This window comes from Corythoichthys intestinalis, chromosome 9 (genome assembly GCF_030265065.1).
Source record: "Corythoichthys intestinalis isolate RoL2023-P3 chromosome 9, ASM3026506v1, whole genome shotgun sequence".
Classification (NCBI taxonomy): domain Eukaryota; kingdom Metazoa; phylum Chordata; class Actinopteri; order Syngnathiformes; family Syngnathidae; genus Corythoichthys; species Corythoichthys intestinalis.
Window position 1 is genome coordinate 23,792,519 of NC_080403.1, and position 17,096 is coordinate 23,809,614.

Here is a 17,096-nt window from a genome sequence, read left to right on the forward strand (position 1 = left end):
ACAAAATTAAAGGTTAGTAAACACTGTCATGAACGTTTCCCACCAGCTACGAGAGTTAACTCCAGCGTGTTTAGTGTGTCTAGCGGTGGTAAAACATGTTTTTTTTCTCTCTGGCAACTGTCTGTGTTGAGAAAGAGAGTGTGTGTATATTGTAAACATTATTACGAGTCATACACACGTGCTTTGTATGGAAAATAATTCAGTGAGTTTTGTTCTGATGGTAATCATGTTGATGTTGATCTGTGGCTGTGGTTTTCGGCCCACCTAAAGGACTGTTGAATTAATTTAATTTTATTTAGAATATTTCAGTTTTGTTGTTGTTACATTTTTAAAAAACTTAACATTATACTTATGTTCCAATTTCCTAATATGCTTTGAAGAATAAAAATCCTGTTCAACGGAAGTTTTATATATATATATATATATATATATATATATATATATATATATATATATATGTATACCAGATATCGCAAAGTAACACATTTTAAAGCTTTAATTGCAATACTGTGAAATCGTGATATTATATCAAACCGTCAGAATCTCATACTAGCTCGTGCCTAGTACCTTTATGTATGCATTTAACTTATTGCATCTCTGATGTGTATGAAAAAAAAACGATGGTTGAAAATCATTTGAAACTTGACTATCAGACATCTAGTGTCATATATATGATATTAAAGTTGTCAGTTTTGCTGTGTTGAAAAGAACAATGGCGTGGCCTCGATTAAATGACATATTATTAGAATACAAAAAGCAGAATTGTTTCGGTAAGCTACTATATGCCGTGGTTATACGAATGGGGTCGTCAAATTCGTCCAGAAATATTAAGTCAATAACTGAATCTCGCGAGAGTCCAATCGTAACGTAGTGCGTAGTGTCAGTCTCTCGCGCCGTATGCCGCGCATGCGCGTACTTACATTGTTGCATTAAGGAATGGTCGCGCCGAAAAGAATTAGAGCATCTTGTAATTTCTTTCGAAAAACCACTGTAATCGCCGCCATTTTAGTATATATTATAAACGAAGTATATTAAATAGAAGTTTGAAAGTGCACAAAGAGGATTGTGGAAGCCATCCTCGGGACAGAGAGCGAGGGACAGGGGCCGCCATGAAGCTGACTGACAATGTGCTGCGGAGCTTCAGGGTGGCGAAGGTTTTCCGGGAGAACACGGACAAGATCAACTGCTTTGATTTCAGCTCCAACGGAGAGTCGATCATTTCGAGCAGCGACGACGATTCGCTCGTCTTATACGACTGCCAAGAGGGCAAGTAAGTCAGTCGGGATGCTTATATATTTTTCCTCCCCCATCACACACTCTTGTTGTCTTGTTAGCTGACATGCTAATGCTAGCGGCCACAAGTGGAGAATGTAACAAATGCTTGACTTTGGTTGTCATGAATAAGTCATTCACTACTAAGGTCGCCAACTCCCTGAATAAAAAAATAAAATAAAATAAAAAAATGGACGCCAAATTGGTAAGCCGGTGTTGTGACAAATTGTGCAACCCATCAAAAATGGCAAATTTGCGGTTCTGCGCATGCGCGTAACGCTATTTTGGCTCTTCAAAGCATGTAAAAAAAAAAAATTAACATGCCCTGGCTATGTTGTTTTGTATTTTTCTTAGCACGTCGTCATCTATTTTAACTGTTATTACTACACTATTACCCCATTACATTACCATACATTACCACAGTTGGCCAGAAAAAATACACTAAAATACGTATTTACCGTAATTTCTGGACTATAAAGCGCACCTGATTATAAGCTGCACAGGCCAAATTTCAAGAAATTTTAGAAATTAATCCACATGTATACCATAGGTGTCCATAGCTTAACATTGGATATTTACATAGATGTTACATAGAAATTTTTGATTGATCAAAATTATATTTATTAACCAGATAATCACGCATCAACATCAACAACACGTGTTGTCTGAATGCTTAAAAACGAATTAAAAAAAAAAAACAGGTCACTACATTTGCAAAGATGCATAACCCATTTTAACTTGCCCTCTAGGCTTGGATTGGATGAAATTCTCTTAAAACCGGTTAACATCTAGTGCTAGTCTTTATATAGCAGTTTTGTTGTAGCATACTGTGGCAGTAAAGTACTCCGAATGCCAGTTGAAAACGGCTAATTCACGCTAGCATCGCGTTCTCCTGTCATAGGAAATAGTGGAAACCCACTCATTTAAAATTGTTCTTTTGTAGCAGCATATTATATCAGATGGAGCCATATTCATTCATAAAATCCAGGGTTTTTTTTGTAAGTCTGATGGGCTTCTGGAAGCTTTATTTGTGCTAGTGTAGCGGCTGAGAGCTATGTCATGGCTAAATTTGGAAAGCCACTCTTTTAAAATATGTCTAATTATCAATTTTTTAAATTTTTAATAGGAAAATATGAAGCTGTTTTGTCAAAAAATAAATACATGAATAAGTCACTTCCTTATAAAAGCCGCAGGGTAGAAACGGCGAGAAAAAATAGTGGCTTATAGTCTGAAAAATACAGTAAGTAATGTGATCAGACGTCCCGTCCCAAGTGCATGAGTGGCCGCTAGTGTCTAGCGCGCATACATGCAGAGATTCTACCATTAAATTAAAATGATCTTCTCTCCTGGTTTCTGTGGTCTATCAAGGCCAAATAAAAACTGGGAGAGAGTCCTCACTGTCGAGTTATGTTGTCTGTGCTTAAAAGACGCCACGTGATCGATCAGGCAGGCTTGATCATAGGACTCGTTAATGTACAAAGCAGAACACTTTTTACTGCAAGAAAATGTGAAGTAAACAAATAATATTTAAATTATATATGCTGAATAATTTTTGGGGTCATCCATGCTGCTATTTTGTATTCCGTTATCATGACAAGTGACTACCCCGACCAATGAGATGAGCAGGATTTTTATATTGTCGTCATTCTGTAAGCTCATAGGTCACAAAGCAAGAGAGGCGGGGGGAAACATTTGCCTGTATTGTCTTGAAAAGCACCATACCAGTATTCGTCTGTTCTAGGAGCTGCAGCTATCGATTATTTTAGTAGTCGATTAATATATCAACTAGTTAGTTTGAATAATGGAGTAATCGCATTAGGAACATTTAATGAGTTGCAGAATCAATTTTAGGAGATGTTAAACCAAGGCTTGCTAAGATATCACTTTCAAAAGAGCGTTAAATGCGAATACGAAGTTATGTCATATTCACTGTTGCCACTAGAGGGCAGTGTATCCACCCAAATCAATGAAACCACACTCAAAACAAACCATTACAACGTCACGTTAATTAAACGGATACTCGAAGCAGCAAAATTCGATTAATAGTTTTTTTCTGATCGAATTACTCAGGTTAATCGATTAATCGTTGCAGCACTAGTCTGTTCTACAAATAAGACTATTTTTTTTTTTTTTCACGATAATACAGGACAAGGCGCATCCCATGTAAAATAATCCGTTTTTCAAAGGACGGTTGACAACCCTATTCACAGTGATAAATGCCAAATTCATTTTAACTGGGATGGATGCAGTGACGGTCTTAGAGAACTCGCCAAAAACCAACAACTGTTGACTCGCAAAATACAGCGCGTGAAATGTACTAAGTACAACCCAACAATCAAACACAAAAACACATTTACACAACAATTCCTCCGATCTACGTGCAGTACGTCAATTCACTTTACAAGGCATAGTCGCATTGTCATTGACTACTGCACTCCAAGGAGCCGACATATGAACCGGGAAAACGCAGAACTGGAAATACAAGCTGGAGCAAAGTTTCCAAAATAAAAACACGGCTCTAAATACAACGTGAATGAATTAAAGGGCTAAACTATTGAACGACTTTAAGAGTAATTAACAGAAAGAATACACATTAGGGCTGTCAAAATTATCGCGTTAACGGGCGGTAATTAATTTTTTAAATTAATCACAGCAGAATATTTGACGCAATTAACGCACATGCCCCGCTCAGACAGATTTAAATGACAGTACAGTTGGGACCTGTTGGGGGGGGGGGGTACCTCACGGTTTCCCCCTCACGACAGGCCCCGCCATCCCTGCACCTTTTTTAAATGCACCACACACATCATACTCCACAGGAGAGCTCCGGCAAAGGGCGGTGGGACGGGTGACTGGGCAGAAATTCCATGCTGTGGTCCCACTGCCCCAAGCCAAGCTCTCCTATTTTAATTGCACTACCCTCCCCTCACAATCCCATCACGGAGCTGGGTGATGGCTGTCAGCCGGGAACCTGGCAGCCATAGTAATAGGGTGGTAGGTGGGTCCCACACTTTTTCCTTATGGCGTGGCCCCTGGGGTGTGGCCTCCCCTCTGCCTGGGCTGCCGGCCGCGGGAGTGGGGTGGGGGGTCGGGGCTCCGATCTTGCATCGCTCCGTGGCAGTTCCTCGGCGTTCTCCTGCCTCCGCCTTCCCCTCTTCTCTGACTGGACATCCGCCCTGCGCTCCGTCGCGGGTCGCTGGCTCGGCGCCGGTGTATCAGCAGGGTGTTACCTCCACCGGCGGGGGGCCCTGCCCTGCCTTGGGCTTGGTGGGCCGCTGGGGGTCCCGTGGCGTGCCGTTGCCGGTTCGTGGCCCGGGTTGGCAGACGGGGTCGGGGACGGGTGTGGGGTTGGTGGTGCGTCCCCTCTTGCCATCCCCGAGGGCCGGTAGATGGGCACGCGGGTGGCCCGGGGGACCACCCTGGATCCCGGGAGGGGGACGATGGCTCCTTTGCTGGGCTGCGGGAGGAGGGATGGGCTGCGCTTGACCCCCCAACCCCCCAAATCTCTACTCAGATTAGTCTAATGTTGTTGTTACTTGAGCAGACTGCAAGGCAATGCTGCTGCTCGCTGCCAACTACTGGATGGGAGTAGATGTTCAGCCACTGAGTTGTTTATTTCAACCAAAAACCCACACGTAAGGATCGATACATACGGATTTTGAATCGAAATGAGAATTGCGTGACGTAATATCGCAATGTATCTCAGAATAGATTTTTTTTAAACACCCCTACTGTTAAGTGATCTCTGATCCAATCTACTCCTCCACCTCCTTCTCCTTGTGGTGTTGCGTTCAGACAATAAAGCCTAATTTATGCTCCTGCGTTGCGGTGACGACGTAGCGACGGCGCAGACCCTACGTTATCAGTGAGCATTCGAAGTTCTGGAGTTCTGTTCTCAGCGGTCTTACAAAGGTCTTTTAAAGTCTTACTTGATAAAACACTGAGTGAATAATTTTCCCCTCTCTAAAATGTGATACAAGACCCAAGAGGACCCTCTACAGTAAAAAGTACGGTGTGGATTTGATCAGGTACACACATGCAGCCAACACGGTGGTCTACAGTTCCAACAAAATCGATGGTATGTTCATAAATTTTTTTCTTAATGATTGAAAGGCATTGTATGATTTTGTATGATTGTTAGTTTTGCTTGTGTTATTAGTACAGGTGCTTACCACACGACTGCTCGCTCTGGGCTGAGGTAGTTGTTTGTACAGTTTTTGGGTCTATGATTGTGCCCACACTGGAGCTAACTGTACAAATGACTGCCTTGCTCATGTCTGAGCGTACTCACCTCCACTGCGTCACTTTGATTTTGTGTTATTTAACAGCACGTGTCACGCTTTTCATTGTTTCCTTTATGTTGTCTCCAAAGATACAATCAGATATTTGTCACTTCATGACAATAAATATATACGCTACTTCCCTGGGCACAGTAAAAGGTGGGTACGAGTAGTCTTGCCATTATTTTTTTCTCCCCAAAAACATTTTACGTTTGCATTTAATTCATCAATTTGACTGTTGTCAACAGAGTGACCTCCCTCTCCATGTCTCCTGTGGATGACACCTTCATTTCAGGATCAGTGGATAAAACCATAAGACTGTGGGATCTGCGCTCTCCTAATTGTCAGGTAATCATGGTTTATAGACAAAGTTTGTGTGTACAGTGTATCACAAAAGTGAATACACCCCTCGCATTTCTGCTGATATTTATATCTTTTCATGGGACAACACTGACAAAATGACTTTGACACAATGAAAAGTAGTCTGTGTGCAGCTTATATAATGGAGTTAATTTATTTTCCCCTCAAAATAACTCAAAATATAGCCATTAATATCCAAACCCCTGGCAACAAAAGTGAGTACACCCCTTAGTAAATAGGTACATCCCTAAATGTCCAAATTGAGTACTGCTTGTTATTTTCCCTCCAAAATGTCATGTGACTCGTTACAGGAGTGCTGTCAGCATTGCTGCAGAGATTGAAGAGGTGGGGGTGGGGGGGTCAGCCAGTTAGTGCTCAGACCATATGCCGCAGTCTATATCAAAATGGTGTGCATGGCTGTCACCCCAGGAGGAAGCCTCTTCTGAACACGGTACACAAGAAAGCCCGCCTGTCTCATCAGACCATAGGACATGGTTCCAGTAATGCATGTGCTTTGTTGACATGTCTTCAGCAAACTGTTTGCGGGCTTTCTTGTGTACCGTCTTCAGAAGAGGCTTCCTCCTGGGGTGACAGCCATGCACACCAATTTGATGTAGAGTGCGGCGTATGGTCTGAGCAAAAATAGGCTGACCCTCCCACCTCTTCAATCTCTGCAGCAATGCTGACAGCACTCTTGTAACGAGTCACATGACATTTTGGAGGGAAATGACAAGCAGTACTCAATTTGGACATTAAGGATGTACGTATTTACTAAGGGGTGTACTCACTTTTGTTGCCAGGGGTTTAGATATTAATGGCTATATTTTGAGTTATTTTGAGGGGAAAATAAATTAACTATTATCAGGGCTGTCAAAATTATCGCGTTAAAGGGCGGTAATTAATTTTTTAAATTAATTACGTTAAAATATTTGACGCAATTAACGCACATGCCCCGCTCAGACAGATTTAAATGACAGTACAGTGAAATGCCCACTTGTTAATTGTGTTTTATGGAGTTTTGCCGCCCTCTGCTGGCGCTTGGGTGCGACTGATTTTATAGGTTTTCAGCACCCATGAGCATTGTGTAAGTAATTATTGACATCAACAATGGCGGGCTACTAGTTTATTTTTTGATTGGAAATTTTTTACAAATTTTATTAAAACGAAAACATTAGGAGGGGTTTTAATATAAAATTTCTATAACTTGTACTAACATTTATCTTTTAAGAACTACAAGTCTTTCTAACCATGAATGTTAATAATGTTAATGCCATCTTGTTGATTTATTGTTATAATAAACAAATACAGTCCTTATGTACCGTATGTTGAATGTATATATCCATCTTGTGTCTTATCTTTCCATTCCAACCATAATTTACAGAAAAATATGCCATATTTTATAGATGGTTTGAATTGCGATTAATTGCGATTAATTACGATTAATTAATTTTTAAGCTGTAATTAACTCGATTAAAAATTTTAATCGTTTGACAGCCCTAACTATTATATAAGCTGCAGGGGTGTACTCACTTTTGTGATACACTGTATATGCAATTATGTATTGGCTTCACTTGACAGCGCTAGACGTCCAATTGATTTTGATTGTGAGAAGCTGGCAGCGATTATAAAACATCATCCAAAAAATGGATCGGAAGTAAAACTAATCTTCAGGCATGAAAATCACTCACCTTTCGGCGAAATTCGCCGTTTTGAAGTCAGAAAGGGCGACCTACGTGAATTGCGTAGATCCGAGGAGAAATTCTTTTTGGGAGGAGGAGGGGGGGGTCGGGAGGTTTTATTTAATTATTATTATTATTATCATCGTGATTAACTTTGTACGTAAACTGAACACTTAAGAACACAGTCAGCAAATCCTTCTAGATGCTTCGCTGACGAGAACCAATCATCGGCCCAAGCTGCGTTCCATTATTCCAAACGCGCGCACTCCTTACTGTAAATGGAGTGCTCAGAGAGCCTTTGGTTGCATTGCAAAGCTGCGAAAACAAAAAGCAGGCCTTATCCACACCGGGGCAGACCAGAGCGCAGCATACACACTTGCCTGTATTTGCCAGCAGATTGAATTTGGTGAGTAATGGTTTCAATCGTTTTCACATTTTGCGATATAAAAAAGTTGCTGCCATTCGTTGCAGCTTGCGTTGAACACTGCCAGAGCTAGCCAAATCTCCCATGAAAAAAAATAGCTCCCTTTAAATTGGCGTCAAGCTTGTGTATTTAGCGGTAATATAACGAATATAAACGAAGAAACACCCTCAAATTAAGCTGCATGCTCTCGGATGGAGGGGGCGCCTCACATCGCTCCCGTCGTCCGCCGGAGACGCGTTATTTTCGGCTTGGATTTGAGCTGACGGCCGGTGTCTATACAACACCGGCCCGACGAGTGGTGGGAATGAGTCCTGCTTCTTAAAGCCTTTCAGAAATACAGGGATCCCTCGTTTTTCGCGGTTAATGGGGACCGGAACCCGCCGCAATAAGTGAAAACCGCGAAGTAGCGCCCAAACCCCCCCCCCCCCCATTTTTGGTGCGTGTTCAATGCATTGATTCAGATTTTACATTGGAGAAAAGATATATATATAAGACATGTTTTTTTTTTTCACTTTTTTCACCAAAGTATCATTTATAAATGGTTTTCGAGCACTTCAAAATGTAAGAATTATGATAAGTTTTAAACATGTTACTGCCCCACCGAATTATTTTTAAACAAGAATAAAGTAGTAAGAAAATGCTTGGCTTTATTAAATGCTTCATAGTGAGTCTACTCAAACCCTCTCAGGCTTTGTTAAACGGTGATTGACACATGTGCAAAGTTTTTCTTTATTCTTTTTATATATTTTTTTTTGTTTGAAGCAACTTATTTGATTGAATAATAAAGACACAAATGTCCTAGCCAAAATGTGGCCCAAACGCAAAACAACATTACTTCAATGGAAAAATTTGTTTCAATGAAGAAAAATAGTTTTCAAATGCTTTTTTTGTCTCAAATTTATTTTTGCAATCAAAAACAATTTTTTTTATTGAAGTGACTTTCTGGGGATTAAAAGTATGTACTGTATTTTGATTGAAGCAACTTTGTTTTTGATAGAAGTAACTTTGTTTTTTGATTGAATAATAAAAACACAAATCTACCTCCATCGTTATTGAGAGAGAAAGAAATTAAGAAAGCTTTAAAACTAAAAGCCACCGGGGAGTCTGTTTTTTTGTTTTTTTAAATATTTATATTTCATTACATATACATGCGTCGTAGGGAAGGGAGATTGAGGGATAAAAAAAGGAGTTAGATGAGGCTGCTAAAGGCAGTGGATACCTCATCAGCTGGGTGAATAGCAGACCTGGTAAGAACAAGTTTGCAAGGATAGTCGGGTATTAAATACGATTATAAACACAATTACAATGTTATTTTTCTATAAGATTTTTATGTCATTGCTTTATTAATTATTAGGTGCTAGAGTTGTTAAGTATGGATAATAATGAAATAATAGTTTTAAGAAAACTGTGCTGTTGGTGGCTCAGTGACCATCTGATGTGGTTTGTTCTCAGATGAACAAGTTGAGGAAGGAAGTTTTGATGCAGAGGTTGAAGGAAGAAAAGAGGCAGACTGACTGAGTCACAGCCAGAAAGTGTTGATGACAGTTTTGATTTCTATTCACTGTTGCCGCCCTCCCAATTAAAGTATGTCACAGTCGCAGCCAATTATTATCTAAAGCTGGTTAAAATCCAAGTTATGTTGTTTTAAGGTGTATTAAATACTTGTTCATGTGCCCCTTTTGATCTACGAGCACCCGCCCCTCCACCGGTCTCTGCACGGCCCTGCTGAAACACAGTGTGGGTCGACAGAGCTCAATATTTTGTTGGGGTGTACAGTGTACTGGAACATATTTCCTCCACACCCTTCTCACCTTTTTAACCCCTGACCCATTTTCATGCCTGAATCTTTATCAGGACATCCCTAGTTTCTGATCCCAGCCAACAAATGTGATGTTGGAAGTATTTTTTTTCTGCCAATATCATACGTAACCTGAGATTTGTTATCTTTTAGTGTCATGAAGAAACAATGCACAGCAATAAACTTTACCTGTTCGAAATTATTGTAAGAATGTCATTTTATACAAGTGGGATGTATATAATTGTTGTCTACATGGAAAAAAAAACTTACTATTAATATTACTTGGTTTCCAGATTGTATCGAACTGTATCTTTACCAAAAGGAATGGAGTCAGAATACTTGTCAACAAAAAAAATGAATCCACATCTGAACTTGTATCTCCACCCCTAAAGCTTTTTTTGTTGTTATTTTTTTGTACAATGCACAATTATTACAAAGTGATATTTTAACAAAGTAGGTATACAGTATAGCTGGCACTTAAAAAAATAATTAACAAAATAATACGTTATGTTTTAGACAACTGCAGACACAGGAAACCAGCAATAGGGACAATTTATGTGACATGCGCTGTACTAACACTGAAACGTTAAACTGGCATTGGGTTAAAATTAGGGCTGCATCTAACGATTATTTTTATAATCAATCAATCGGAGGATTAATTAAACGATTAATCTGATAAATGTTCCTTTTTTCAATTATCTTCACAATTTGACTTGAAGTTGTTTTAAACAGCTTCCTGACTTAACTGTAGTCTACAACTGTACTATTTGAAGTACTTAAAACTTGACGGTTTTTAATAAAGGTTCTGATGATAAAACAAAGAACTTCTCATTAGACAAATCAGACAAAAGTCCTGTTCATTCAAATAATAAAAAAGTGCTGCTGATTGACATTTTTTATGTTGTGGGCAAGGCGCTGATACAAATTGCGTCAATGACCCATTTATTTTCTTTGAACAAACTAATAAACAAAATCGAATAAGGACGAGGCATACTGTAATAAATCAATTTTCTTGATCAAACAGTTGATAAATACAATCCGAATCCAATTTCAAAGCACTCTCTCGTATGACAATTTACAGTTTGCTGTTATATGAATGAGTTTATGTGTGTGGTTTCTATATAAAATTAAAAGACAATTTTATTATCTAACAATAAATCAAGTTTCTTATACAGGGTGACCCAAAAAAAAGTTTACACTCAGTTGACTGCTTGTTTAAAAGCCATTGAAACATATCTAAATAGGTTGTCATGCTTAAGTGATGCATTAAGGTCACTCAGTGCAGCTGGTAATCTCTCGTCTCTACAATTCCTGTGCTTCTGCTGAAAATGAAAACTTTAGCTGTACCTGAATTGCTGCGTGCCGGTCTGACACCTACTGAGATTGCAGCAAATCTGAGAATATCCAGATGTGCAGTCTACAAAGTTAAAAAGAAGCTGAAAGATACTGGAACAGCCTCACGAAAACCTGGGTCTGGAAGTGCTGATCTGTGCGGACCAAAAAGTTGATTGAGCCTTGGAGAGGTCCATTGTTAGATCTTGGGAAAAGATGACCGCATCCTACATAAAGGAGCGTTCCGCAGGCGCATGGAGGCTGTTGTGACACTTAAGGGAGGACACATTGAAAAATAGAGTACTGTACATGTTCTTTACAATAATGTATAATTTGTGATTAAATTCCAATTCTAAAATGAATAAACATGGCATTTAAGTTGTATTATGGCAGTGTAAACTTTTTTTTGGGTCACCCTGTATGCTTCTCCAAAACACAACACAAAAGTACACATAAGACACTGATTAGCATAATCACTAGCTTAGCCCTCCGTGCGAAATAGTAACGTCTCATCACCTAAGAATACAAACAATACAATTGGTTTCATTTACTCACCTCTGACTGGATCTAACAACACAAAAGACAAACTAACTCTTGTTACTTTGTAAAGTTATTAAGCAACCCGGGTGTAGCAGACTAGTACCCCTTTCCCACTGGCCAAAAAACCTGTGTCAACCCACTAACAATCGGCTTTTGGTGGCAGTGGGAAAGGTGCAGCGACCCGCCTCGACCCGTGTCAATCAACCCGCCAAGCGACCCGCGTTAAAATCACCTCGGCTCTGATCGTCATGCAGTGTGAAAGCAAAACCCCGGGTCAACAGCCAACACGCTAATCTACGTGGTGACGTAGGCTCTTACATGATGCGTCATAACAACATGCCAGTCGCCTCCCATTTAACACGCCCCACAACCGTAGTTACGTCGATGCTAACAACAAAGCTAGTAGAAGAATTCACGTCGCCTACGTTGCCCCAGCACAAGCAGAGTTGATCCTTTGTCGCATTTCGACCATTTTGAGGGCAGTAAAAAGCATGAAAACAGAGAACACAAACGGAAAGGAGGCTTTCATAATGCTCTGCATTGTTTACTTCCTTGAACTGAATGAATTCGGTCGCACTTGTCGACATTGATCTTAGCGTGGTGACGTCACGTAACCTTACGCACCACTGAGGAGGGGTGGGGGGTTAGACGGGTGGAGAAAAAAAAAAAAAAAAGACATGGCTTTTTTTTTTTTTTTGTCAATGGGAAAGGTGCCAAATGCCAATTGCTAGTGGGTTGCATCGGCTTGGAAAAAACTCGCGTTGACCCACTAGTTTCAGTGGGAAAGGGGCATAGCAGTGAACCCTCCTTGCTCCAATCACTTGCCCGCGCACGCAGCCTCACATTACACACAAAGACCCAAACCGAAATGCTCATAGCTGCCGGCAAAAATCGATTATCAAATTCGTTGGCAACTAATTTATTATTCGATTGTAATCGATTAGTTGTTGCAGCCTTAGTTAAAATGTACTAGGAATATGGAAAAATACCACTAATATAAGAATTTTAAAAATGCTGTTTGCATGAGAAGTTTTTTTTTTTTTAATCTGTAACCAAAATTGTTTAGGGTTGGTTAAAAAAACTATGCAAAAGAATGAAAAAAAAATGTTGGCCAGTGAAATAAAAGTTACTTGTTAAAGATAATTTAAATATAAATCGTAAACCATATTTCCAGATTTGTATTAAACCGGCTTTAAAGCAACAATCAAAGCATTCAAAATGGCTGACTGGGTGCCATGTTTTTACTATTAGTGATTTAACATCATGTCGAGGTACAGATTTAGGGCAGTAAATTTGGCTTGTTGTGTTGATGTTATACACATCACAATCACGATCACCAAGCACTCAATGACATTGACAATTTTTTTAACACATAAAGTGTCATTTCTTTTGTCCACACACAGGGTCTCATGCACCTCCAAGGGAAGCCGGTCTGCTCATTCGATCCCGAGGGTCTCATTTTCGCAGCGGGCATCAATTCGGAAATGGTAAAGCTTTACGACCTGCGGTCGTTCGACAAGGTGAGCGCTAACATGACGACGACGCGTAGCGGCTTCACGTTAATCATTCAGCGTCGGTCCGCAGGGTCCCTTCGCCACCTTCAAGCTGCAGTACGACAGGACGTGCGAGTGGACGGGACTTAAGTTCAGCAACGACGGCAAACTCATCCTCCTGTCCACGAACGGCTGCGCACTCCGCATTTTGGACGCCTTTAAAGGGGCCGTGCTGCATTCCTTCGGGGTGAGACGCTCACGCGGAAGTTTGAGAGAATAGACACTTACCCGTTGTTTTTGCGAAAGGGATACAACAACAACAAAGGTGTGACGCTGGAGGCCTCGTTCACGCCCGACTCGCAGTTTGTCGTCATCGGTAAGTCGGAGAGATCCTGCAAATCAACCAATCAGAGCTTCATTGAATGTTTCATCACCATCAGTGAGTTAATAATGAATTTGAAATTGCGCGGCAGGCTCCGAGGACGGCAAGATCCACGTGTGGAACGCTGAAAGTGGCATGAAAGTGGCCATGCTTGATGGCAAGCACACAGGGCCCATCACGTGCCTCCAGTTTAACCCCAAATTCATGACGTTCGCTAGCGCCTGTTCCAATATGGTGAGCGATGTCACCGCCCCCATTCTTTTGCAAACATGACAAAGTGTCTAAATTTTGGTTTGCTTGTTGTTGCAGGCATTCTGGCTTCCCACCATCGATGACTGAAGTGCACATGGAGGCCAGCAGGGGGCGACACTGTATCTTCTGTGTTTGTCAGGAAATAAATTGTAAATATGTGGTGTGCAGAACTTGAGTATGTGTCTATTTGGTGTTTTATATATTTTTTTATTCAACATTAAAAACTTAAAAATTTAAAAGTCCTCATGTTGTGTATTGTCTACTTTTATGTCTAACTTGCCATTGACAGCGATAGACATTCAATCCATTTGAATGTACATTTGTCCTTCCCAATCAAAATAGATTGGATGTCTGCTGCCATCAATGGCTCTGAAACATGAGCATTCACAGCAAAGGCGTAGGCATAACACTATCAACTTTTCAGGATGCTCAAATTGTCCCTACCTTTTAAGAAACCTTATTTGCATTTTAGAATGAGTTCAGATATATAGGTCATTTAGATGGTCTTCCCATATGTTGTAAGGATACATTTGACCCTACCATTATTAAGTGAATTATTTTCATTATGTTCAGACCTTTACCCCTTTTCACTTGCTGAGTTTACCGATCCATTTTCCCCCCTCAAACGCTTGTTTGATTGGCTGATGACTTGCATTTACTTAAAATATTTATTGTCTACATTACTTACGTAAAAAGTATTTTTATTCCTAGCCTATGCTGACATTTTTTCCAGATAATCATACTCATAATCATAGTCGAGGTACAGTGTATCACAAAAGTGAGTACTCCCCTCACATTTCTGCAGATATTTAAGTAAAGTGGGGAGAACAAGTATTTGATACACTGCCAATTTTGCTGGTTTTCCCACTTGCAAGCCGTGCAGAGGGCTGTAATTTGTATCATAAGTTCTCTTCAACTGTGAGGGACGAAATCTAATACAAAAATCCAGAAAATCACATTGTATAATTTTTAAATAATACATTTGTATTTAACTGCATGAAATAAGTATTTGATACATTACCAACTAGTAAATATTTCGGCCCTTAGTTCTTTTTTAAGAACTCCTCCTGTTCTCCACTCATTACCGGACGTAACTGCACCTGTTTGAACTTGTTACCTTTATAAAAGATACCTGTGTAAGGACAACAGGGATAAAATAATAGACCTGCACAAGGCTGGGATGGGCTACAGGAAAATAAGCAAGCAGCTTGGTGAGAAGGTAACAACTGTTGGAGCGATTATTAGAAAATGGAAGAAGTTGAAGTTGATGGTCAATCTGCCTCGTTCTGGGGCTCCATGCAAGGTCTCACCTCGTGGGGCATCACTGATCATGAGGAAGGTGAGGGATCAGCCCAGAACTACACGGCAGGACCTGGTCAATGACCTGAAGAGAGCTGGAACCACAGTCTCGAAGAAAAACATCGGAAACGCATTACGCCGTCATGGATTAAAATCCTACAGCGCACGCAAGGTCCCGCTGCTGAAGCCAGTGCATGTCCAGACAAGTCTGAAGTTTGCCACTGACCATCTGGATGATCCAGAGGAGCAATGGGAGAAGGTCATGTGGTCGGATGAGACCAAAATGGAACTTTTTGGTCTAAACTCGGCTCGTCGCGTTTGGAGGAAAAAGAAGGATGAGTACAACCCCAAGAACACCATCCCAACCGTGAAACATGGAGAAGGAAACATCATTTTTTGGGGCTGCTTCTCTGCCAAGGGTACAGGACGACTGCACCGTATTGAGGGGAGGATGGATGGGGCTATGTATCGCCAGATCTTGGCTGACAACCTCCTTCCTTCAGTGAGAGCCCTGAAGATGGGTCGTGGCTGGGTCTTCCAGCATGACAACTACCCAAAGCACACAGCCAAGGCAACTAAAGAGTGGCTCTGTAAGAAGCATCTTGAGGTCCTGGAGTGGCCTAGCCAGTCACCAGATCTGAACCCGATAGAAAATCTATGGAGGGAGCTGAAAGTCCGTGTTGCCCGGCAGCAGCCCTGAAACCTGAAGGCTCTGGAGAAGACCTGCATGGAGGAGTGGGCCAAAATCCCTGCTGCAGTGTGTGCAAAACAAGGACTACAGGAAACGTTTGGTATCTGTAATAGCAAACAAAGGTTTCTGCACCAAATATTAAGTTCGATTTTTGTGATGTATCAAATACTTATTTCAGGCAATTAAATGCAAATTTATTATTTAAAAATCATACAACGTGATTTTCTGTTTTTTTTTTTGTATTAGATTCCGTCCCTCACAGTTGAAGAGAACTTATGATACAAATTACAGACCTCTTTATGCTTTGCAAGTGGGAAAACCAGCAAAATCGGCAGTGTTCAAATACTTGTTCTCCCCACTGTATATCCTTTCATGGGACAACACTGACAAAATAACACTTTGACCAGTGCCAGTGACCAGTTTGTAAATCATAAGGTGCCAGAACGCAAAGTACATATGACAGCGCAGGGTTGATGAAACGGACACAGGTCCCGGAATATAAGCAGAAATGGTGCTGAAACAACATGCAAATGCCCACTTGCCATGCTGTGGGACTTATGAGCCTCAATTTCAGATAATAATAATAATACATTGTATTTCTAATGCGCTTTTCAAGCCACACAAAGACGCTTCACAAGAGAGATGGAATCATAGTAACAGCAAAACAATCATAAAAAAATTTAAAAGCATAAATATCCATTGTACGAATGTTATGACAACAATTTAACATTATTTAGGCTATACTCTGCACAGCACGGGAAATTGTCCACATAACCACAGGTGGGACTTACAGTCAGCACTTAGTTTCTCAACAGGCCTAACTTGTAAAACATGAAAAAAAAGATTGGCACGGCGGCCTATTTAGCTTACCATATTTAGTTGTCCAAAACATTCCATGTTGTCATTGTTGCTTTTCTGACTCGTTTGTCTGTCTTTTAGGCATGTTGAAATACCGTTTGATCCTAAGGTTTTTTCTAATTTAGGTCAGTGGCTGATTTGTTGGTGCAGCTTTTGAGTGTATCAACAAATCTCTGACGCTTTCAAATGACGTAGCATTTTTATAAACAACATTGTTACCAGCATCTCCAAGGGGCCGCTGTCCCGTTTCAGTGTGACAGGCATTGCCAATTTGCCATAGAAGAAGAAGTGGGTGAGCGTATGGGGGAGAGAAAGGAAGCGCGGTGTTGACTTTTACTATGGTTCGGAGTTGAAAGCCCCGCTAACCAAAAGTGCAGATTGGAAACAACATGCAATACTCATTCATCTCTCCGGGGAGAGTTGGGACGGGGCCATA

At 40.7% G+C, this 17,096-nt stretch overlaps 1 protein-coding gene across 1 annotated transcript; it reads left to right on the top strand.

Annotated features, from left to right (window-relative positions):
* Positions 1–893: 893 nt before the first annotated feature.
* wdr82 (WD repeat domain 82) lies at positions 894–14,037 on the top strand. Its single transcript, XM_057847063.1, has 9 exons — positions 894–1,270; positions 5,253–5,350; positions 5,645–5,711; positions 5,801–5,900; positions 13,089–13,205; positions 13,270–13,425; positions 13,485–13,554; positions 13,652–13,794; positions 13,870–14,037. Exons 1-9 carry the CDS (start codon positions 1,110–1,112, stop codon positions 13,897–13,899), a joined length of 942 nt encoding a protein of 313 aa, XP_057703046.1. The 5' UTR covers positions 894–1,109; the 3' UTR covers positions 13,900–14,037.
* The last annotated feature ends 3,059 nt before the right edge of the window (positions 14,038–17,096 follow it).